This window comes from Sphaeramia orbicularis, chromosome 10 (assembly GCF_902148855.1).
Source record: "Sphaeramia orbicularis chromosome 10, fSphaOr1.1, whole genome shotgun sequence".
NCBI classification, from domain to species: Eukaryota; Metazoa; Chordata; class Actinopteri; order Kurtiformes; family Apogonidae; genus Sphaeramia; species Sphaeramia orbicularis.
This window is the reverse complement of record NC_043966.1, coordinates 29,709,342-29,733,824: the sequence shown is the minus strand read 5'-3', so window position 1 is coordinate 29,733,824 and position 24,483 is coordinate 29,709,342. Positions and strand designations below refer to the sequence as shown.

The 24,483-nt window shown below is 39.0% G+C and overlaps 1 protein-coding gene across 4 annotated transcripts; it reads right to left on the bottom strand.

Annotated features, from left to right (window-relative positions):
• Positions 1 to 1,931: 1,931 nt before the first annotated feature.
• rgs14b (regulator of G protein signaling 14b) lies at positions 1,932 to 23,829 on the bottom strand. 4 transcript variants are annotated; one of them, XM_030145007.1, is made up of 19 exons: positions 23,709 to 23,829; positions 18,184 to 18,205; positions 17,867 to 18,018; positions 17,676 to 17,768; positions 17,112 to 17,255; positions 16,857 to 17,030; positions 16,625 to 16,703; positions 16,406 to 16,512; positions 16,106 to 16,303; positions 15,795 to 15,871; positions 15,345 to 15,471; positions 14,839 to 14,920; positions 14,001 to 14,053; positions 12,823 to 12,922; positions 8,514 to 10,468; positions 2,701 to 2,794; positions 2,536 to 2,613; positions 2,410 to 2,463; positions 1,932 to 2,327 (listed from the first exon to the last, which is right to left on the bottom strand). In XM_030145007.1, exons 3-15 carry the CDS (start codon positions 18,008 to 18,010, stop codon positions 10,197 to 10,199), a joined length of 1,650 nt encoding a protein of 549 aa, XP_030000867.1. In that variant the 5' UTR covers positions 18,011 to 18,018; positions 18,184 to 18,205; positions 23,709 to 23,829; the 3' UTR covers positions 1,932 to 2,327; positions 2,410 to 2,463; positions 2,536 to 2,613; positions 2,701 to 2,794; positions 8,514 to 10,196. The 4 variants fall into 4 exon arrangements, with proteins under 4 accessions (XP_030000867.1, XP_030000865.1, XP_030000864.1 ...); XM_030145005.1 differs by lacking the exon at positions 23,709 to 23,829 and adding an exon at positions 23,385 to 23,612 and having other exon boundaries at positions 12,844 to 12,922; XM_030145004.1 differs by lacking the exon at positions 23,709 to 23,829 and adding an exon at positions 23,385 to 23,610.
• Between the last annotated feature and the right edge of the window lie 654 nt (positions 23,830 to 24,483).

The window sequence follows — 24,483 nt, the reverse complement described above, 5'->3', positions numbered from 1 at the left end:
TGGATATGAACTATAAAGATGATCTTCTTAACAAATACGTACACACATTTTCTACACACCCCACTACACACAAGCAATGTCCTCACGTCCATAAGAGACAGCTGTGACGGCCTGAGTTACTGAGGCTAATTATTAATAATTAGTCCATCTAGTGTTCTGTCGTATCAGCAGTGCCCTCAACCAGATCTCTAAAACTTGCTGACCCAGACTTACACCACAAACTTAATAACCCTCTTGACTACGCTGTTAGTTTCTAAACAGTTATGAGAGCTGGAAGCCAGGGAGAGATAACAGCTCTGTTGTTGTGCAGTTGGACCAGAGCCAAGTCTGCTGCAGCTGCTGCTACTGCTGCTGTCAGTGGTGGAGAGGGGAGAAATCCTTGAGATTTGGTGCAGCATTAAGCAGAAGAAAAGAGTAACAGAACCACACATGCACATATGGACATGCAGAAAATCACTAATACATACACATGGCTAAATCTCTGGCGTAGTTCCAGAGCTTGGTAGTAAAACCCCATCCATGCTGATAATCCCCCCTCCAGATGTGCAAAGTCTGGAGAGGTTACCGCCATCGTTCAGCCTGGGGATAAACCAAACAGAGGCCACTGGGTCACCGTAGACCTTCCTGTCAATCAAAACACCTGCTGTGTGCTGGAGGCGAAGTGCAATGGTACTGCTCTGCCCCTGCACAGAGCTGTGTTATCCTGCACTAATCTTACACAGAGGAATGCCATATGATGCAGCCGCTCTGCTATCAGACTGTCATTGGAGCAAACGGGATCATAAAACATTTCAGCTAATTATCTCCTGTGTGGCAGGTGGTACGTGAACTGATGTGCTGTGGGTTGTTGATGAAGACAAAGTTGCTGCAGCAGAGATGCATGATAATGCAAGCATTCACCAAACTTTTAATGATGTGGCCACAGTAGTTCAGATGATTTTTGCTGGATGTTTTAAGTTTCCCTGTGTAATTCTGGACCAAAATTTGGGATTACACTATCTTTTCAAGACCTGCACATAAAGGTGTGAACTTATTAGTGACCAGCCAATGAAGAATCTGTGTTTTAGCTCAACATCATGGTTTGTTCAGATCAGTAGCAGGATCAGGAGGTAGCAGTAGAAAGAACAATTATTCTGATTAGCAATAATAATAATAATAATAATAATAATAATAATAATAATAAGAAGAAGAAGAAGAAGAAGAAGAAGAAGAAGAAGAAGAAGAAGAAGAAGAAGAAGAAGAAGAAGAAGAAGAAGAAGAAGAAGAAGAAGAAGAAGAAGAAGAAGAAGAAGAAGAAGAAGAAGAAGAAGAAGAAGAAGAAGAAGAAGAAGACCGTTAAAATGATCTAATTTCAGCCTCTTATATGTGATTATTCTTAGGTTTCTTTCTTTCTCAGTGACAGTGAAGTGAGTATCTTCCAGTTATGGATCGAACAAGACATTTAATGACATTTTCAGCTTTACAGAAAATTTTTTAGACCACTCTAAAGAATATTCTCAACAATGACAATAACGTTAGCTGCAGATCTGAATGACGTGGCCACAAAGAGACAAATTCTCACGAAAATTATGTTTTCATACATATTAATTACATACAATGAATCCAATCTAATCTTATCTTAATTATACATTAGTAGAATCTTAGCTTTGAATCAAATAATGCTTGTTTTTGCACTTTTGCACATTTGTCTCCAGCTGATTTATATGTACATGCATGTACCTGTTTGATCTCATTGCTGTTATTTAAGAATGTGCTCCATAGTGGGAAGTCCAGATGGCTCCATGTCACATGAACATGTCGTGTTTAACTGCGTCATACAAGATGTGCACATCCAGTTTGATAAAAACGCGTTCCTTTTCACTTCCTTTTACAGTTGGATCTTCACAGAGAAAGCTGTGTTTTGCAGATACATACAGAGCATCAGATGTGTCAGTTCACTGAACAGCATCACTTTAATGTCAATACACATTCAAGTTGGTATGTACACACAAACACAGTACAGTAAAAGTCATCATGGGTGTTGTTTTGTTTTCATGCGATTGTCTTGGTGTGTGTGTGTGTGTGTTCAAATCAGGTCCTGCCATGTGTAATGCAATTTCTCTGATGATACATGAACCACGGGGATGCATTCCTATCTAGTTTAATATTATGTTTATATGTTGTGTGTCTCCCTGTGTGCACATTAACATCTTTATGAAGGTTGTTTTTTATGATGTATGATTTTTATGATGTAACATCATTGTAACCCTACTGAGCTATTTAAAATTCATTCATCATTTTAATTGCTCGGTGGAGGACGAAGGCGTGTCAGAGCCATCGGGAATCTCCTGCAACACAGAAAAAAACCTCATCAAATTACTCATACAGTATTACATTATAGATATGAACAAGTACAAGCACATAACTCACCTTCACTCTGTCCAGCTCTGGTCTGCATGGGAGGGATTTTTGTGAGGAAAAGGCCTGTAAGTAGAAGGACAAAGGAATCATATACTGTACAAGACATGCATTAATGCACGCTCCACTGCTGCTCACCTTCTTTGACTGTTGCGTCTCCTCTATAGATTTAGACCTGTTCTTCATCTGCTTCTGAGGAGACGTGGTGGTGGGAGACTACAGAGTTAGAGAGTGAGGGAGGAATAATCACATTAAACAGGGCTGTGATGGTTGAAATGTTCTGCACGTCAAACAGTTACACACCTCATTTGTCTTCTGCTCCATGGTCGACTTGAATCTCAGGAGAAAGTCAGTGCTGATGGCTTGATAGGGCGGATGATGTATTTTGGAAAACTGGCTAAAAAGACATGAGAGAAATAGGAGATTATGGAGCGATGCAGCAGTATTTTGTTGGGTTTGAGACAGAGATTTTTAAGATATCGCCCTCATTTTAACTAGATTTATGAAGTTTCAGCACATATTCACTGTTTATTTACAGTAAATTGTCTTTTGTTAACAAGGAGGCAAATTACAGATAAACAGCAGATTTGTCTGCAGTTACAGCTTTATTTCACTAGATGGAGACACAGTGACTTTTTTTACTACTAACTGTATGACGTGTGTGCTTTACTGGGTTTGTGTGTTCAGGGGTTTAGAGCTGATAGTAATTATGTCACACTATATACATGCTTTATTATTATTACCTGTCGTTCTTATTTAATGATTCAAAGTTATGAGGTTTTGGTTTAATCCAACTAAAGAGACACAAACTGATTTGTTTAGTGGCTTTAGTCCCGTGCCCCTCAATATGCATCCTCTTTAATGGCATGTTTAACAACAGGTGGGTATGTAGATGAAAATTCTGTGTACAAAGGATGAAAATATCTTTAATGAGGGAGGAGGTGTAACATGCATTTTTATACATGGCTGCAGGGCTAAAGCTGGACTGAAAGGCCTCAGTGGACTTCAGCGAACAAAGCCAGCCCTCTGGGTCTGGATCAACTTGCCAGAGAGAATTTTATTCTCCAGTGATCTCGGCACCTCCTGCTGATGTGTGCTTCTATGTGAAACCTGACATCAGATTGAAACATTTACCATCCCTGGAAGTGCATGTGAAATTCACTGCTCTCAAATGCTTTAAATGAAGGGCACTATTATAGGATGGTAAATGAAGGGTGATGGATATGTGATGGAATGATTTTGCTCGTCTTATAAACATGTCTGTTGAGAAGGGCGTGATGAAATAGACCGATCAGGGTGTAGATGTAACTTTTCTTCTGGTGAATCTCTTGAGGTCTGGCCTGATGTTGACACAGCCAAAACAAAACAAAACGTACAAATGTACTTGTCTGAACTGACAATGAATTGTCTGCCACCCTGATCTCCGGTTCAACCTTCTGCTGAACAGGAAGCTTTCAGCCCAGGGTTCATTAAGAATGAATGGGAGCTGATCAACAGGAGCTCACTCACCCACTGTGACAGCTAAAGTCAACTGTCATGAAGCACAGGCAACTCTAATATGAAGTCCCAGCAGGAAAGGAAATAATGTGATATTCAAACCCCTTGAACACATCTCACCTGGCAACAAAACAGAATAATCTATAGCAGAGGGACTGACGGAGGGGTCCTCAGGGCTTCTTTCAAGTGTCATGTATATTACTATAGGTGACTACAGGGGCTCACTGGACTTGAGGGACATACCCCATTGAATACACTTGAAGATATGAAGATTTAAGAAATCACCATGACATGAGATTATTTATTCATGTCACAATGTTTAGACTTTGCATTTGGATCCTTTATATTTCCAAAATCTAAAACAAAATCTTTAACTATGAATTACAAGCCCATACATCTGAAAAGGATCTGAAAAGGACCCTAATTTAAGAAAAAATTTAATGTTTTAGATCATTTTTTTTAATTATTATTATTATTATTATTATTATTATTATTATTATATCGGATTTATCTTTTTCGTGTGTTGTTCATTTTTTGGAGGTATTTATATAAGCCTTTTTGGCTTCTATCCTCTGCACAATAGTGTTTTTTTTTTTCTTGTTGTTAGTGATGTGCAAATAAATAAAAATAAAATAAATGTTTTAAATTAAATAAAATGCATGCACTGAATCTTTTGCGGCAAAAATCATGAACACCTGCGCAGAGGCTTCAACAAAATCTCATCCTCTATTAAATTTGATCAGTGGTTTGCTCACTTAAGAATATCAGAATGTTTAATTATCTAGTTTTTAGTCATTTGTGATTTCCTCCTGAGACCCAGGAAATGTCAGCAAAGTACTAGCCTTTTTTGTTTTTTATTAAATAAATGCCTATATTGGAAACATCATGATGCAACAGTTTTTTCAGATGCAGTTTTTAAATTTTTATGGAATATCCTTTGTGTTAGACAGTTTTCTTTTTTTTGTATAAAGTTGTGAAACTCTTGTCCACAAATGTAGACAGAAAACCCATAGCTGGGTCTTAGGAGGTCAAGCCCCAACTGTGTAGACAGTTTAAATAGGAGCAGAAATCCTGCTGAAACTCACATGAGCTGTTAAAGTCATGGAGTTTGACAGTAATTAATGATCAGTAACATGAGTAGGTGCTCCACATACCTTTAAAGAGGATTCTTTCCCAAACAAAACAGGACAAAAGAACACACATAGACTGCATAGATCATATTGAATTAGAAGGGTTGATCTACAGGAAGATTAACATAAGATGCAAAGATTTTAAGTTGACCTTTTCTGCCTGAATCCTGTGATTTCCTCCTCCATAAAAGCATTTCAACCATAAACTGATACAGAAAAGACTCATACTGGTGAGTGAAAATTCCCCAGAATGCATTTCCTCACCCTCATGTAATTCATTCCCCAAATATAAAAAACTAAACCTATGTCTCTTACACACAAACATGCTGGTGCAGTTGCAAAACCTGGGGCATCAAAGGTCACGGCATGCATTTACTCGAACATGTGCTTTACAAGCCTTTGAGGGACAGAGGAGGATAATCTCAGCCTTGATGGAGGACAGCCATTCACTGAGCCCTGAGTGGTCTCTCTGACCAGCTCATGGAGGGAAATGACCTACATAAGAAGGATTCGACTGCTTCACCCTGTATCTTCACCCTGTATTCCTCCATCACTGTAGATGAGGAATCCTTCCATTGTAGCTGAGGCAAAAGACTTTAGAGGCTAGACCGAGGTGGGTGGACATGCATCTCCTTATAGCTGAAACAGAAAAGCCCTGTGGCTTTGACAAACATTTCTCCATTGATTAATCCACATGAGCAAGTCAACAACAGCCAAGGTGACACTTCCACAAAAAACATTACATCTCTTAGTGGTATGCATACAGAAATGCATACATGCACAAATGCACGTAGAGTATTATGTGGACGTGACCGCATACACACAAAAGTAGTACAGAAACTTTGACTCTGAGAGGCACTCAACGACTCTTTCTGCAAGGATGGGCAAACAGAATATTTTGCCTCGCAGTCTTTTTATCCGTTTCACTCCTGCCATCATCACTTGACTGAGACACAGCAAGAACGGAGGATAAATCTGAGGCAGAGAAGTTAATAACAAACCGTCTTTAATGAAATGCAGATGTCAACACCTGCACTTCATCTGCAGAACTAAATCTGTTCAAGGGATTTGAGTGTGTAACGTTAGTAATGACCGTGATTAGCCCAGCTCAGATCTTACACTTAACTCCCAAAGTGAGAAACAGGAAATGACAAGAACTTCATGAGCTAAATTGTGTGTGTGTGTGTGTATGTGTTGAATTATGACTAGAAATTGGGATGGCCTCCACCATGTAGGCTTTACAGACAGATCTAGTGACTGACACTCATTATTACCTCTACCAAGACGTTATCCTGACAATATTATTTGTTTTTTTCCTTAGATTATTTCTGTCTGTCAGCCAAATTAAGAAAAATGTTTTCTGTTTTCATGAAACTTAGTGGAAGAGTAGGGCATGAGTAAACATGAACCAGATCGGTGAAAATGGTTGTTTTTTATTGTTTTTTTGTTTCTTTTTTTTTTGATGTACACATTGCAAGACAGAGCATTTGTTTTACAGAACTGGGAGCCTTGGCGTAGATCTGTGCATTTATCACATCCTAGAACAAAGTGCTGCTCTATTGTCATTATCAGTCATCATCCGAGCACAGGAAGGAAAAAACACAAAATTACACAATACAGTAAACATCAACTTTAGCTGAGAGATTAAGAACCAATGCAAAGGTTTTGAGATCCAGACTTTATGAAACTAACAACATTTAATTTACACAATGAAAACATCTTATTAATCAGATGAAAGGTTCTGTTTTCATTTATGTAGCTTGTGTGTATTTGACAGCATACCCTGGTTCACTATGTGGGAAAAAAGTATTGGAACACCCTATTAACAGGGGGCAGGGTGACAAAGCGATGACAAACTATCACAAAATAACCTCATATTTCATAAATACCATTGCAATCAGTGTCTTTCTTTCATCTTTAGGTTTAATGTTGTGTAGATTGTCATTTATACTAACAAACTGCCTCAGATTTTGTGCTTGTTTTTCCTTAATGTTACTCAACATTGTCATTTTTTAAATGTTCTGACTCTGTATTTCTAAAATATTTGTCACATTCTGACCATGAATACTCCTTTGTAAATCCTAAGTGACTGTCTGGTTTCTTAGGAAGAAAAATCATCTGTTAAACGTTAAAGAAATATTGATTTGACATTTATTATGTTAATTAATGACAACTGACATCAACATTTCAATCATGATATTTCACATCAATGGGAATATAAAGTTCTGTGAGCTGAAAGTGTTGACATGTCCCAGTATTTTTGTTCTTTGATGTATCTAACAGACGCCAATAGATTCAGACTTCATGTACGTCATTACCAACGTCTACATGTATGTTATCATACAAGGTCTGTCACCGGCCATGTGACTGCATGTTCATTCACTTCTGGTTGAGTTTCCAGCTGGTGACCATCCGATGTGAATCACACATCTATTTAACAGCAGACAGCTCTTCAGTGACGGACAGATTGACAAAACCTAAAACCACATTTTTGGGGTAAGTAGTCTCTGTCAGTGTAGTCCAGGAGGTGATACTGAAGTGATACTAGTGTCTCCTGTGTTGCTGAACATGCTAATGAAGCAGCATGTGAGTGGTATGTATAATGTGTGTGTGTGTAAAGCAGATATATGTACGTAAAGGTGGTGATGTGGACAAAGTGCAAAGGCAGCCTATAAATGAGCACAAGCCAGCCAGATGTTCTAGGGGACACTATGTCCTAGAATGGATGGAGATGTCTACTCTGATGCTCAGGTGTGACACAAATGCACATACAGCTCATTGTTCTCCCAAAAGGAACGTGAATTTAGTCAGTAGTCGACCAAAGCAGCTGCTCCCTGGCTGAGTCGTAGCTCGGTCATGTGTACCTCACCTGATAACTGAGTGAGTACTAATGAATCCACTATCATTTTCAGTTTGAACATACTAGGCACAGACTGTGTCCTTCACCAGTCGAGTAGAATCTTTCAGTGCACAGTAACATGCAGACATTGATCTAATGGATGGGTTTTGTTTCACAGCACTTATGCATTCCTCTGCAGGACTCTCAAAGGCACAGTGAGCATCATTCAGAGATCCCATTAGCTGAGGATTCAGTTCACAAACAAACAAAACACACACACAGACACATCCAGATACTCAGAATGCCTGTGTAATCTATTCCAGTGAAGTAAAACACACTAAGGCATGAAACTAATCTCAAACTGGAAGCAGTAAATAACAAAAGCAGAAAGCACACAGCGTTGGCACTCTATCTCACCGTTACAAATGTGAATGTTTCTATGAATGAGGCTAAGAAAAGCTTTGGTTCAAGACAGCAAAAGACATGCAATCAAGGACAGGGATTCATTGAGTAACAGACAAGAGGAGAGAATGAATGATGGCAGTGACAGAGAGATAAAGAAAAGGCAAACACAATATGATTGAACAAGCACAGCGATCACCCCAAAAACAAGATTAGTGAAAAAGCCAGGGGCAGATTCAGACACTCACCTCCTCTTCTCCCTCTTCCCTCTCTTTTCTTCTCTCAGCACAGACGTGCAGTGGAGTGGATGGCACTCCTCATCTCACTGCTGCTATGGTGTCTATGAGAGCACACCCCTCTCTGCCCATTCATAGCTCCGCCGACGCACCACTCATGCATGGATGGACGGACACACACACACACACACACACACACACACACACACACACACACATTTAACACCAGGTGTGCCAATCACAGCTCTGTGTATGCTAATGTCGCCAGTTTGGCAGTCGGAAGCTGGGTGACTACCTAAAAAGCAATCTACTCTGTCACAGGTTAATTAATCACACAGACTGCAGTGTCAATCACAGCTACACGGTGACGGTATGGGTAAGGTGGGTGAATCAGATGCTTTCCAAACCTCGTGTCACATACTGAAATATGCATGTTGCTTACATCAGATGAAATCATCCATGACTCATCTCATTTATTTTGCCACATATTTAATTGCCAAATACTTCCTGTAATAGCCTTCCCGGCTCCTTAACTAAGCAGTTTACAGCAACAGGTCTGTACACAGAAGAGGCAAGTGATTGGCTACACTGAGCCAATCGCAAAGTCATTCACTCCCCCGTCACTGTGTCAAAATGACATCATTATATGATGCCAATTTAGAGGGAGTTCTCTGACGACTTCACATATATAGGAAATACAATGGAAGCCGGTTCCAACTGACACCTGTACATAAATGGATTTGACTTGCTTTAAACTGCATGAGTCATACTCTCAACCCGCTGGGGATATGAGCTCCGGCTGCACCACATATAAAATCAAATCACGTAGCAAATGTCAAGGCAGAACCCGACCTCAGTGATCCATCCAAAAAAATTCCTGACTGAGGGTAAAATAGTGGGGATCTGACATCTATTCCCAGAAAGAAATTCAGACCAGAGGATCACATCTCAACATAAAACACTTTAATTCTTTGGATACAACCTGTGAGAAGTGGATTTGATTCACTCCCTTTAACGTCACATTTGTAATTACTGATCTGGACCTTGAGGTGGGGTCTGAAGTGAGAGGAAAAACAGAGCTTGACCAGGGGTTATCAAAGCACCATCACAGCAAACAGAATGCACTTATGTACAGTACAATAAACAAACCTGACAACAGCAATTAAGCACACAAAATAAAATATACAATTAATTTACATTTTCAAAACTCAGTCGTCAAAAGAAACAAAAACGTGCAATACACTTTTACAACCATTCTGGACAGTCAATGGTTCCTGTTCATAATATGTGTTTTGCTTTAAGTCAACAGAAAAGCAACTAATGTGAGTTAAAAGCAATGTCCTGCTACTCAAACTTTTCAACATTTGACACCAGGGAAAATTATTCTACACAAGTTAAATTCAGGTTGAAATACTGAGCTAAAACTTCTTTAAAATGGTGAGACATAATTGTACATTAAACATTTCATAGCAAACATTTGGCTTGTGTAGTGTTAAAAATGACACTAAATGATTGCCATGACCTTCTTTACATTCCTCCTCATCAGTTAATTCTCGTACCGCTGAGCTTATGTGTAAACAATACAAAAAAGTGCTTTTTTTTTTTTTAATTCTAAAATTTAGTTTTGTCCTTTGACATGCTTATCAACATGATGTTTGAGAGACATTTGTTTCTGATTAAATCTTTGTCCATCTTTCAGACTGCAGTTTCCCTCAAGTCTTTGGATTCAGATGTAGACTCACGGGTTTCCTCAACGGTTCCATCTGAAGTTGTGGGTGACGACGCCTTCTCAGACGAGTCCTGTTTGGATTCTGTGGTGGATGAGCTGGTCTCATCTGGCTTCGCATCCTGTCCCTGGTCTGGGGGCAGCTGCAGAAACAGGGGGACCTCCAGCTGCTCTTTAGTCAGAAGACCTCGTTGGTCATCAACCCTGTGGCACTGAGCTCTGGAGAGCATGTCAATAAACCCTGGCAAACACAAAATGACATGCTTACTGCAGCGATATGATATGATACGATACAATACGATACTAAGTAGGAACAAAATACAAAGGTGAACAAAAGGCAAAGAGAAACAACACATTTAAACACTCCAGAATATTAAAGGTAACAAGTAACATATCAATGGGCAACACAGTCTGTCAGTGTTATTGGGATATATTAGATGACTATCTTTTAAGGGCTCGTAAGTCCAGAGTTCCTGAGGCCGACTACATAACTCGCGCTTGTTTTTCTTAATCTGCTTGTAAATTCTGTTTTTACTAACTGTTTATTATCAAATGTGTCTGTTATATGTGTTTTAACTATGTAATCCTGTAACTGTATGTTGTATTTGCTGCTGCCCATCTTGGCCAGGATTCCCTTGTAAAAGAAGATCTTAATCTCAATGGGATATTTCCTGGTTAAATTTTTAAAAAATAATAATTTTTAACTATTAGCGATTTTTAGAGTTCAGTCTCACTAAGATACCATAAATAACTAATTATAGGCGGGTAATAAATAAAAGGCAATGGCTACTGCCACAGTACTGTGGCATGAAACATCGGTTTGTCTATTGCCACAGAGCCAATCAAATGTTAGCATTTGTAGTAGAGCCAATCATGGATACTGTTACATGAACTCATTCACCTCTTGTTGCAACAGTACTGTGGTGATATATAGCGTATACTTCAGTGCATTCTTTTGTGCATTTTGCTACCACAGTACTGTGGCAATTGAAGGAAGAAACGACAAATTAGTGATAGTATATAGTATAGAATAGGAAATATTGTCCTAAATGCTCTATATGTTGTTTTATGGTGTTCTTTGCTCTGTGCAGTCAGTGAGATTGAAGCTGGGGAAGGTGGGTGGAGCTACATGTTAGATGCAGCAGTGTCCCATGTTACTTCTCAGTTCTTTGTCAATTCTGTGACAGTTCAGTGTATTGAATGTTGTGCTCCGAATTCTGCACTCTGAATGTTGTCCCAGTGGCTGATTTCTATAAATGTCGGATTTACCTACCAGCACCCTTGGTGCCATGCCACTTCGTACATTAATATCTAACAACAGTGATGCTGCAACACACAGTTTTGACAGGGCACTAGGGGCATCAAACTGCTGATGAACAGAAGACTGAGGACACTTCACAAAAAACAATAATGGGATAGAAAGTCATAAAGTACCTTATTCATTTTGCCAGTAGCAACCGTACACCCCCTCCCAATCAGGTGACGTCTTACCAGCAGAAGAGCTCAGCAGACTCTTTGTTCACTTTGACATGAACAACATGGATAAAAAAAACAACCAGAGCACAGCCAACATGTCACTGTCACAGGCTGCTGTCCCCGAAAGCCTCAACACCAACAGCACTTTTTCCAGTTCCAAAGAAATCTGTCACTAAAAGCTTCAATGACTTCCTTCTGGTCGTGTTCACTTCAATAGTCACAGTGTTTGGTGCTGACACAAAAAGCCACAAGCAGCCGTTGATCCCATCAATATGCACATAGCCCAAATCCATGTGTAGATACTGTTCGTTGATTCAGCACAGGATTCAATACAAAGTTTCCCCCAAAAAATGGTGTCAAAGCTCCAGGAAAAACCAATACCTCTGCACCCGGATCAGAGATTTCATGACCAGCTGGGCTGTTAATACAACATATTGTATTAAATGTGCTTTATAAATAAATATGGATTGCAAGGAAGTAGACTTTAAAAGGGTTATATGAAGTATTGATATTCCAAACTCTCAACAGCAGGGGGAAGTCACTTAACAAAACCACCAACGAATCAATACTATGTATGTATCCACAGCCTGTAACATCCACTGAATAAAATGTAAAACTCATCTATATTGTGGACTCATGAAGCCGTTTTGTGCTTCAAATGAAAACTCAAGCTCATAGGTTTTATAATAACTACATAACTGTGTCTTATAATCTTCATGGGCTGTTTCAGCTTATAGCTTTATTAGCTTAATTCTGTTTACAGACAGAAAACAGCCACAGTAAAACCACAAATCCACCATTATATAGTTTTTTCTACCTTCAAATTTCTTTCTACACATGCAAAGACGAAAGTATTCCATCCTTTTCAAGTACATGTTTGCAGTAGTGATGTAGGTACAGACAGTATTTCATCATACTGATAAAATAATATATTGAATTAAATATTGCCAAAAAAGTTGGCCTGCTAGACTTGTTTACACTCACTCCTTACTAACACAAAAAAAGACAGTCAGCCTCCTTGGACAAACACAAATCTAATGTTTGACATATATCTATTATTTATCATCATCAGCATGTGTTATTTACCCCACCCCACAAGATACTGCTGGGGTGTCCTACCATCCATGTCGCGGTTCTTACTGGGCTTGGGCTGAGTCTTGGTTCTGTCCGTCTGCGAGGACGGTAGGGTCTCCACACCACCTGCACTCGCTGCTCCAACCTGAAAGAAAGATTGACAAGAAACATCAAGTCCAATCTTACTGATGCATTAAAAACTGTTTCAAAGGATCTGATATCCAAACATTATAAAAATTAACAATTAAATAGGCACATGACACGATGAAATCTGGTAGGTTTACTATATGGACAAAAGTCTGAATTAAGGCTGGGCTGCAAAACAATAATGACAAATGACATAATTTATATTGTGATAAATACCACTGCAATACACCTTTTATTTGATATTTAGGATTATTTATTTTATTTACAGTATCATCGGAAACTTACAACAAAATTTTGCACATTCGACATTTATTGTGGTAACTGACATGAACATATTTATTGTGATAATATTGAAAAACCACTGGAAATTTAAAGTCCTACAAGCTGCATGTGTAATGTGTCACAATATGTTTGACTGTATAGTGTACACTAATGGAGGGAAAATCAACACATTCCACATGTAAGTTTCACTAAGGATTTAGGTATAATAGAAACCCATATTATAAAAAGGGAAAAAAAAATTTAATTGGACAAAAAAAAAAATTCAATTAAATAATATTGCCTCCACATAATACTATAAACATCTTACCCTTGTTTAGGGGGGAAAAAAGGTTCCCAGCTGTCGAGGAAGCAAAACTGCTTCATTTTGTGTAGTGCACAGATTACAGTTTGGTCAATTTCTTGGCACCAATAGACATTTTACACATTTCTGTTATTGAAAGAAACTGGCTCAGTTAATAGATGAGAGCTAATATAATATCAGACTGGAATTACTGACTGATGGAAAATAAGAGGTAAAAAAATTTTGTTACACCTAAAATTCTGATAATTAGTTTAACGTTCAGTATCAGATTTATTTATTCATTACTGACAAAGTGAGTTCAATAGATCTCTAGTCTCTAATAAAAGTAAATTACCAACAACAACAATGATGCTGTCACCAATATCGACTGATTATCAACTTTTTCCTGTTAGAAATTATTACTGTTCTATTACCAGTTGACCTCTTTGTATAATGCCACACTTGGAAATAAGATTTCCATGTAGTTTTCAGCAGTTTCTGAACATTTCCTCACCTGTGTGCTTGCAGTAGTCCCGCTGCTTTTGGAAGTTATGGTTTGTTCTTTTCCTGCACAAAACGCACATGGGTACAATTCAGTTTGTGATGATAGTTTCTGCTGTAGTTGAAAAGTAGTCAGAGGGCTGCTGCTGACGCTACTGAACTCTCCCAATGCGTTAAGGGGTGACATCAGCCAGATAAAATATTCCTGACAAGTATTAAACTAGTCCTCTTGTGCTTCACCCACTTTAACTGAACCTTTTCTCTCCTGTTAAATGTGGAGAATGGAGCTGAGGGAGGCAGCTCTGATCGAAGCTGAAGTTGGTTCTGGTTTCTCAGCAGTTGGGAAATGAGGTGAGTGAACTCAATGTGACACAGCACTCAACAAACCAAATGGACTCAGACATAGCATCCACACAGAGAACGGGGAAAGTGAGAGAAAGACACAAAGATAGCAGAGTTGGGAACGAGGAACAGGCAGACAGCGACACAGAAAAACCAGGGCACTCGAGTGGACAGTGAAAAGACTCTACTCCTCCGGCTAAGAACAAGATGGAGCCCAGAAATGAAGACGCTTGATGAGAACAATTACTTGAATGAAAGGGCACAGTAGGTCAGAGGGAGTGAATGCAGCATTACTGATGTATCACTGCAGTATCAACAAATGACACAATGGATTTGTCTGAAATCATTTCATTTATGCAAAGGCCAAAAGGTTTCCTTTCACTCTGTGGCTGCTTATGCTTGAGACTGAGCAACAAAATTCTTCCTTCTGGTTTAGTTTAGTTTATTTCAGACACAGACATGGTTCATATAAGAGTAAGATATTGGGTTTTAAAATGTCACGTACTCACCTTTGGCTTTGTCGAGGCGTAGCGTCTTATTGGCCAGTCTGAACACAGTGGCGCTCGTGTTCACTGGCTCATGACTTCCAACCTAAAGCCAGGAAATTGGTCATTTAATCAATTACCAAATAAATGCCGTTATATTACAGTAACATTCCATTTTCAGCCATCAAATTAAAATTACACATCTGAAATAAATATCTACATGCATATTGACATGTAAACTGTTGCCTAGCAATAGGAGCTGTGGGTGGGAAAGATGAGTGCCGACAGGAGAGACAAATTTTAAGTAAATGTAAAAAATAAAATAAAAATGAACACTGCTTTCAATTACAAACATGAAGGGTATAAATAATGTGACAACATGTATTAGACACAATATCATGTCATTTGTTTTTCATCAGTGACAATCAACAAATAGTAATTAATTCATTATCCAACAGTAACTGGTAAAGTAACACTCTTTACAGTTGAAATGAAGCTTATTGTGTCATCCTTGTACACTAGATACTCACCATGGTGAGTACGACTTCTTGTGGCTTAAGATGGTGTTTTTGCAGGACTGCAGACAGGGCTTCCTGCAGTGTCTTACTCGACTTCACCATAATCCCAACTGTCTTACCAGTGAAAGCAATCTCCAGCCTGAAACACACACACACACACATCTCTTCACACACCAGTAAGACACAGCACAAAGTCTGTTGTAAAAAAAAAAAAAAAAAAAACACAAAAACTACCACCCAATGTTGAGCAGGAAATCCACATTGTAGCCAATCAACTGATTACATTTTTGGTGCAAATGGTGACTAAAAGATTTACTCAGGCTCTGTGTTTGGTGTTAACTCAAGGATATCCCTCTAATATGGTGAGAAGCGTCATGCTGCAGAGGAGATGAGGGTGTGAAATGCTGTTAGGGTGATAAGACAGAAAAAAACGAAACAAAGGAAGTGTCATGGTTGACTCACGCAAACGTCACCCTGAGCTCTAGAGAGACCTGCTGATCTCTCAGTACGGAGCAGTCCTGGTCCAGTAACAAGGGTTGCTGTGGGGAGAGAAACCATGAATCAGAGAAAGTGGATTTTGCAGATATTATCAGCATCAACTGGGGATAAGTTTGCTTACAGTAGTTTCAGTAATGAAGAGGATATGTTACAAAGGGGAGACATTTTGTCATGATGTGTATTACAGAATTACTTGACTTAATTCAAAGCCTGTTTCTCATTCATGTTTTCACGGACTGTGACTGGCGCTGAAGATGAAGCTACTGAGGTCTCACCTTGTCCTTGCCGTGCAAGTAAATGATGACATCTTTCAGTGGGAAGCCTCTCTTCTCACACAGACCAGCCAGCATGTCTTTGATGGGCAAACCTGGGCGTGTTGGGGCCAGGGAGGCACTGCCATCAGGTAGATAGACACAGCAGTAGCCCCCCTCTAGATCCAATCGTGCCCGTCCACCGTCTGAGGATCGCCCATTCTGAACAGAAAATTAAGCAAAAACTCAAGTAAGGAGCACAGCCCTCCCATTTGTTAAACCAGCAGCAGTTACAGTATAAAACCCTTTCCCAAATGCTCTGACCTCCATCTGCCTGCAGAGGGAGCCCAGCTCCACACTACTCGTTGACTTGATTGATATGTGAGACTCTTTCCGGGATACCAAAACATTGACTGTAGAGGCATCTATTTCTATTAAAAGTAAAAATTAAAAAAAAAAAAAAAAGAGCATGACACACAGAGAGATTTTGTGAGAAAATGTTCAAAGATGTGCATTTAACACAAGATCTGGAACAGACACTACCTCCCCAGGATCCTCTTTTCTGCCGCTGTTTCTCTGCACTCTTTCCACCCGGCAAGCTGTTAGAGTCTGACTTCTTGTTCTGTTTGAAGCAGTGATGACGCATAATAATTTAAAAGTGTCAGCAAGCTGTATTTATGAAACACTTGTTGGCAGTGGATTTATTATTTGTTCTTTTTAATCTTCCACTTTTTTATTCTGTTCTTCTCTGCACATTCCTTCTCCATCTCTTTACCTTCATGTCACTTATGGAGGAGCTTCTGGTCATGTTATCCCAGGATCCCATGAGGACCGGCTCTGACGAGAGCTGGGGTAGAAGTTTGCCTGCAACACTAGCCAAGGTGCAACTCTGGTAGAGGGGAGAGCGCACAAAGCGCCGATAGCTGTCCATCTTCATCAGTTTAAATATCTGGTTAAAAGCAGGGACAGTGGACACCAGTCAGCTAATACACCAAAACCACCAATGTATTTCATCAGAGCCCAGACCGACCTGTGACTGTGCCTTATTAAACATATCCGGTGTGGGTTGTTCAAGGTCTTTCTCCTCTGTCTTGGCTGTGTCGTCAATGTTAACGCAGTAGGGTGCACTGTCAGACAGGTACGTGTTATAGATGGACTGAGCTACCACCTTCAGCTGAAAATACAAGACAACCAACATGAGATACACAAGAGATGATGAATTTTGACATGGATTTTACGCATTTATCTGAGACTATATAAAGTCCAATCTATACATGAATTAGACAGTTTCTTTGTGTGTCTGGCACTGCCTATACCAAGAATCCCAATCAATCTTTTCCAAGCATCTGCACTGCAGGAAATACAATCAATAAGTCACTTAAAGGCTCTTTGTCTTCAGAGTTGGGCGGCCACAGACCCATGGCTGATGTGTTTGAATTCAACCTTCATATTAGTTTATGGTCTTCCTACATTTTTTAACAACTGGACATTGTTAGTAGAATAACACTTCCATGGAAAAGGCCCAAATAAGTCTTAAAGGTGATTACATTTTACATCCTGTTTATCACTTGTATAAGAGGAAATACAAATTTACCTCATCCAAGGATGTGACTGGAATCTTCCTGAACTTTTCACAGGCCTGCCAGAATAAAATGTTCTCCGCACTCACCTCAGACTTTAAAAAGGCCTGTGGAGAAACATGGACATGGTTTCCACAGGGTATGAACACATGTGACACACTCACTGACAGTAAATTACGGTACCAACAGCTAGCCTATGTCTCACCGTAAAGTAGCGGACACCGCAGGGATCCTCCAACAGCTTTTCAAATGAGACGGCCCAGCTCAGCACACTGTTGGCCACGTCGGCCTCTCCGCCCGGAGTACCAGGAAGGCTGGAGCTGCTGCCTCCACAGCCCCGCGCAGACATGTTCAACTCTACAACACATCCAGAGACAAGCACACCCCTTTATCGGCACAGAAAAGCATGACCAAGAACGAGAGTGAATCAGATAGTTTGCCTTGTCTTGCATGGACATGTTGAGTTCTGTACAAATAAGGTCAAAGGGATCGTCAGTGTTCACATGGGCTGCTCGCACTCACCTCCGTCCGACACTGCCTGACTCTGTGAAGACAGAGACATGGTTTAGAACACTACTACAGCAAAATAAAAAAAACACAACCTTAGTCACCAAACTCGGTGAGAAAGTCATGAAAACAAATTCTTATATTGATACAATCAGTAATAATCAGTTGTAGTAAAGCTTTATCATTAAATCCATGATGATTGAACATACTGTACATCAACTGCTTCACAGATATTAAACTTAAACATTCAGAAGAACACGGGTAAACATAGGAAGTAAAATGTGAACACTGGCTGCAACATACTTTTTTCTGTCCCTTGTATTTGTAACAGTGCAATCAAGCACTGCTGTTTTCACGGGAAGTGGTTTGTGACACTTACAGCGACAGTTCTCATTCAGCTTTTAGAGCTGAATTAAGCTACATCTCATTGTTCCGTCTGACTCACAACACTTTGATATGTAGGAAGACTAACACTAAATTCACACACCTGCATTGAAAACCATGTCAGCATGTGGTGTGTTGGCGTGTACAAAGTTTATAGCGTGACAAACGGCTACAAAGATTCAGAGAATATAGCAGTGTCAAAAAGAGAGGTTTTGAGAAGACATTCATGAATGTTTTATTGCTTTGAAACAGGAAGCTCTCCTGTTATCATAAGTCTGTAACACATATTGGCAATTTATAAACTGACCAAATAAGGTTAATGGGTTGGCTGCATCTAGAGGCCTGAACTGAACTGCAGCTTCATCCTCTTACTTCACTTCTAAAACTTTGTCTCCAAAGCAAAAACAAAACAAAACAAAAAAAAGTCAAATAAAACATGGTGGATTTAGAACAAAAAGTGAATCTCCTTTGACACATGCTCCATAAAGCACATGGAGGAGCCGTATGTGTGACAGCACATCACCAAACAGTTTGTGTTTATCAATGTCCATGTATATTCAGTTCAGCCAATGTGTGAAAACAGCAGGTCATTGTCCAGTAGTCAAAGCAAGCTAGGGGGCGTGCTGATGATGTTACATGGTGTTTACCTGCTTTGTAATCTAACCTAGTCTGTTTGCCTATATATTGTTTTTGCTGATATTGAGGATAGAGCCAAACAAATGAAGCAGCAACATCAATGCAAAACAGACGTCATGATGGTTTAGTCCTCCCCCTGTCTTATCACAGGACCAGTGGAGTAGGTGAGGACATGACTCTGAATTTGACATACAGTTTTTAGTTTTGATGAAAACAAATGATTTGCTTATTTTTTAAAACACTAACAACATAGCCTAACCCCAGCAAGGTTCACTACAAATGATTTGTGCAAAAGGATAAGATTTGCAAACACGCATGGGCAATTTACACTCAAGCTGCCGCTCAGGACATACAGTTCCCTTTTTTTAAAAACGATAGAAAGATTCAAATTCCAAACCTTGATGAGGGGGACGCCTTTGGGTACACTTACATCTTAAGAATCAGACCATTACGAAGGCTGTTGCAGTCAGAGACTGACTCAGCCTACACATAACAGATTGGCAAACGGGCATTATAAGGTTTCCGCTTCTGACTCAGGCAGGCCCAGTCTGTTTTCAGTATCAACCAACTGTGGCCACAGCCTGATCGATTCAGGCCCTGCTGAGGAGCAGGCAGAGGCAACACAAGCCAACCAGAAAACTGCTCTGATAAACACATTTTAACCTGGAGCATGGTGAGCCTAACTATAAGTTTAAAATGAAAGTATAAAGTGAAAAAACAGAAGTTCATTCACCCAATTACAAAATTATAAAGGAAACATATTCAAGCACAAACACTCATCTGTGTCTTATGCAACCCTAGTTCACAGATTGTCAAATGTATAATACTGAACAGCAGTAGCAGCATCACCGTTTTGTCATTTTTACTAAATAAATAACCAAATGGACCCCAAAGCAGAGCCAAAAAAGCTTTACAAACTCACCATGTGACCAACAGGAATCCCTAGAGAGTTGCAGTTCTTCGCCATGGTGGCCCACTCACCAGACTAAAAGCTGAAGTCTTATGCGATGTGAACACTGTTAAGGGACACAGTGAAGTGCTCCACCCTAAATATGATGCACACTCTGTCACACACACACAAACACACTCAAAAACTCATCACTTTGGACTTCCTGTCACTTCCTGCCTGGAAGGGAAGTCTTACCATAGCAACTAGCCACAAAAGAGGAAGTATGGTTACTATGATCAAACTGTTCGCAGCCTACGTCTTGAGAAACACTATGATGTGGGAACACAGACAAGTCAGACGCACACTGTGTTTGATGTACAGTCATTCTGTCTGTTATTTGAGTTCATAAACAAGATAGCAATTCGCACCTACAGCCCTGCTTGTTTTGTTCAACTTTAGCGCTCGTCATTGTTGCCGTTTACAATTTTATTTGTGAACTTTTAAAACTCAGACATCCTTGAGATTCATTCAACCCTACACTCCTCTGGGCCCACCTGCTGTTACTGTGAGAGGCAGTTCATTCTAGATGTCTCATTTCAACTTTACTTCTTTACTAAAAAAAATACCTATCACTTCACCATGTACAGGATTAGAAACCCACGCTTCATATTAGCATCTAGAGCCAGGTTTCTTAACTGGTGGATTGGGACTGAAAACTGAGTTGCAGACTAGTTCTGAGTTGAGCACAAAATTAGTTGTTTAAAAAAAAAAATTAAACGTTCTTGCTTTTTATCGCTTTAAATGCTATCTGATCTCACTCTATCTCAGACTTAGATGTGTCAAAGCCTTGTAGTAGCTGGTGGTTACCTTGGTAGAGCACAAATGTTTTAAAGTGACTAAAAATGACAGAAGTTACACTGTCATTTGTAGGGAACATATATGACCCTCAGAGAGTTAAATATGAATTTACAAACACTGACAAAGAAAAGTGTATGATGTGTCAGAAGTAAAATCTCAGAATGTTTATGTCATTTAGAACCAAAACACAGCTTCTAATTGATCATTTATGTGGTTTGATTTCATAAAAGTGGATCACAACTTGATGATGAGAAAATCTGAGTCCACAACATATAGAATTTCTGGACATTGGTTTCTTGATGCCAGTACTTGCGAACGTGTCCGTCATCATGTTGGCTTTTGTGGATCCAGAAGTAACTATCAAGGGACGATTTGAGTGTCAGGACAATGTGAGTCGCGCATGCGTAGAAAAATTGATCTCTGTCGGCCATCTTTTACAGCTCGCTACGGTAATCTCACTAGGACAAATCACTGTTGTATGAGTCAAATTAGGTTAAAGTACAGAGACTTTCAAGGAGTATCTTTCTACCAAACAGAAGGGATTTCAAGAGTCAAGTTATATGCCTACTTTCGGTTTCTTTCACAGCTGAGATCCTATCCAGCTGACATATGTAGTGATCGAAATCTGGGGAAACTCAGCAGTAGAGGGCATTTGACCCACAAGACTGCAATAGTGACTCATAAAATATGGGTGACAGAGATAAATGCTTCTACGCATGTGTGGCTCACATCGTCCAGAGACTCAAATTGTCCCTCGACAGTAACCATATTTGGTCCAAAGGGGCGGAGCTATGGGAGCCAGCAGCCAAATTTCATCAGGTAGTGCCTAACAAAGTCATTTAACAGTCTTGTTAGTGGAATCTACAAGTCAAGCATAAAAAAAGTGTTTGTTTTATTGAATAAACCGGAACTGTGAAAGGCCAATTTAGCAGGTTAGCAAACTGTTACAGCTTTCTATTGGACCTAAAGATTTAAATAATGGAAGAAACATTTACAGTTGGAACACTAGCTCTATTATTACAGTTTCTAAATAATACAGATGAGACAACTCCTTAAACAAAATCCTGACTTGGAGATTTTAGGGAGAAGTTCAATGTTAGCTGTTTCGGTTACAGTCTATTTAATCTATGACAAGAATCATTTAGAGCAGGTGTGTCGAACTCATTTTAGTTCAGGGGCCATATTCAGCTAAATTTGATCTGCAGTGGGCCGAACCAGAAAAATAACAACATAATAACCTATGAATAATGACAACTCCTAATTTTTGTCTTTGTTTTAGTGTAAAAAAAAAACAAACTAAAAAAACATTAAATTGTGAAAGTACTTACTTTTCTAAACTATCAACAACAAAAAAAAAAGAAAAAAGAAAAAACTGAAATTTAAATTAAAAAACGTAAGAAAATTTAGTGCAATTTTAACAATATTATTCCTCAGCTTATCATTTCTACATGTGCATTATGGATCAGATCTACAAAGACACAAAAGCATGAGGAACAGGCAGAAAAATTGTTAAAATTGTGCTTAATTTTCTTTAGACATTTCAGGTTGTTCATATTTGTTCAGGTTATTCACATTTTAGTGTTACAGGATAGTTTGTAAATGTAAATATTTTCATAATTTAATGTTATTTTTTGCACTAAGACAAAGAAAAAAAAATGAAGTTGTTGATTCTAGATTTTTTTGGCTTAATTGAAGATTTTTTTTACTTTAATTTTTTTTTTTTTTTTTTTGGCTTAATTCAAGATTTTTTTACTTAATTGAAGATTTTTTTTGGCTTACTTCAAGATTTTTTGTAAAATTTGAGATTTTTTTTTTTTTACTAAATTGAAGCTTTTTTTTTTTTACTTAATTGAAGATTTTTTTTCTTACTTGATTGAAGATTTTTTTTTTACTTGATTGAAGATTTTTTTTTTACTTGATTGAAGATTTTTTTTTTACTTGATTGAAGTTTTTTTTGGCTTAATTCAAGATTTTTTACTTAATTCAAGCAAATTTTTTTTTTTTTTTTTTTTGGCTTAATTAAATTCAAAACTGTGGAATTTTTGCACTTGGCAAAAACATCCCAGGGGCCAAACTGGATCCTTTGGCGGGCCGCATTTGGCCCGGATGTTTGACACCCCTGATTTAGAGGAACTTGGTTAATGCTCTCAAATAACTGTAAAGTGTTTCAGGTAAAATGTACTCTAAACCCTGCAAAAATAAATAAATAAATAAATTTAAAAAATTCCAAAGTGAAAATCAACACACCCTCATTTCCATCGCCATTATCCTCAACCTAATCCAAGCATTCCCTCTAAAATGTCCTGATTTGCGTTCCAGGGTGCAGCACTGGTCCTCACACAGCTGTCAGACCTTTAAAGTCCTCCAAATCCAGGCAAAAACATGCCCACACACGCACACCGAAATGAGTGAAAACAACACCTCTCTTACAGAGGAATGACTGTCATACCTTAACGTGAGCCGTGATCCCAGTGGAAACTGTGCACCATTTGGCATTTTTTCTTAATTGCTTTTGCAGCGCAACTTTTGACAGACGTATCAGCCTGTGATGAAGTCCTCTGAATGTCACCATCATCAGGTAAACACAAAGCGAGCCGACGTGACGCACCTGATGTACAGGAGCACGTACAGCACGAGACTAATTAACAGCTGCACCTGACGGTCATCAGTGAGTCCTGACATGCGCAGTAGGCAGCCGCTCAGGTGCAGCAGGACAATTAATTACAGCAGCAGACTTTGTTATGGTGAAATGTTAAGTATGCTAATGCTTTACCTTGTTTTTCCACTGTTGATGTGTTGTCAGAGCAGTTTGTTGTTTCCATTACTGTTCTCAGAGCCCTGGTAGAACAGAGGCAATTTGACTCCGCAAACAGTCATTTTCCTGTCTGGTTTGCATGCTGTCCTTGTGGGTTTTTCTCTGGTACTGTTAAATATTATAAAAACACATGGTTAAATGGAAATCTAAACTTCCCGTTAGATGTGATAATGCCAAGGGAGGGCATCAGAGTCCTTAACAGTGCATCATGGGTAGGCTCTATAACCCTAAAGTGTTCAGAAATAAACATGGATGGACAGGAGCACTCTCTACTGGCCACAACACAAATAAAAACTCCTGTGACATCATACATTTGGGTGTTTTAAAATACTATAGTTGACTACATACACTCTTAGGATGAGTGTGGCATCAACTCTTGGTACATTTATTAAGTTCATTTTTAACACATTCTCCCGTTAATAATTTTAACCCAGTGAATGTGTCAGGATGGGTAACACAAAATGTGTGAACATCTGCAATACTAAGACATCGTCTGCTATCACTGACTTCACACTTTGTGTTAAGAAACATACTAAAAATGCCTTCAACACAATTTTACTCGATACTGATACAAAATAAAAGTAGAGCACTACATATTACATTTTCTACATATTATAGAGGATGTAATTTTAAATGAATGTGTGTTACATTGATGGATAGTGGTGTGTATGATAACAGGCTTTACATCTGCCTTGTTCATTTTATATGTGAATGTGTGTAACGTATAAAGATA

Bases quoted from the DNA above. Each gene is read 5' to 3' on its own strand.
- rgs14b (XM_030145004.1), bottom strand. From the start codon at position 23,510: ATGATGGTGACATTCAGAGGACTTCATCACAGGCTGATACGTCTGTCA. The intron at 17,769-17,866 runs GTGAGACATAGG...GTTTCTCCACAG, and splicing joins GCGGTGTCCGCTACTTTACG to GCCTTTTTAAAGTCTGAGGT. The intron at 15,872-16,105 runs GTGAGACCTCAG...CTCTCCCCACAG, and splicing joins ACTTGCACGGCAAGGACAAG to CAACCCTTGTTACTGGACCA.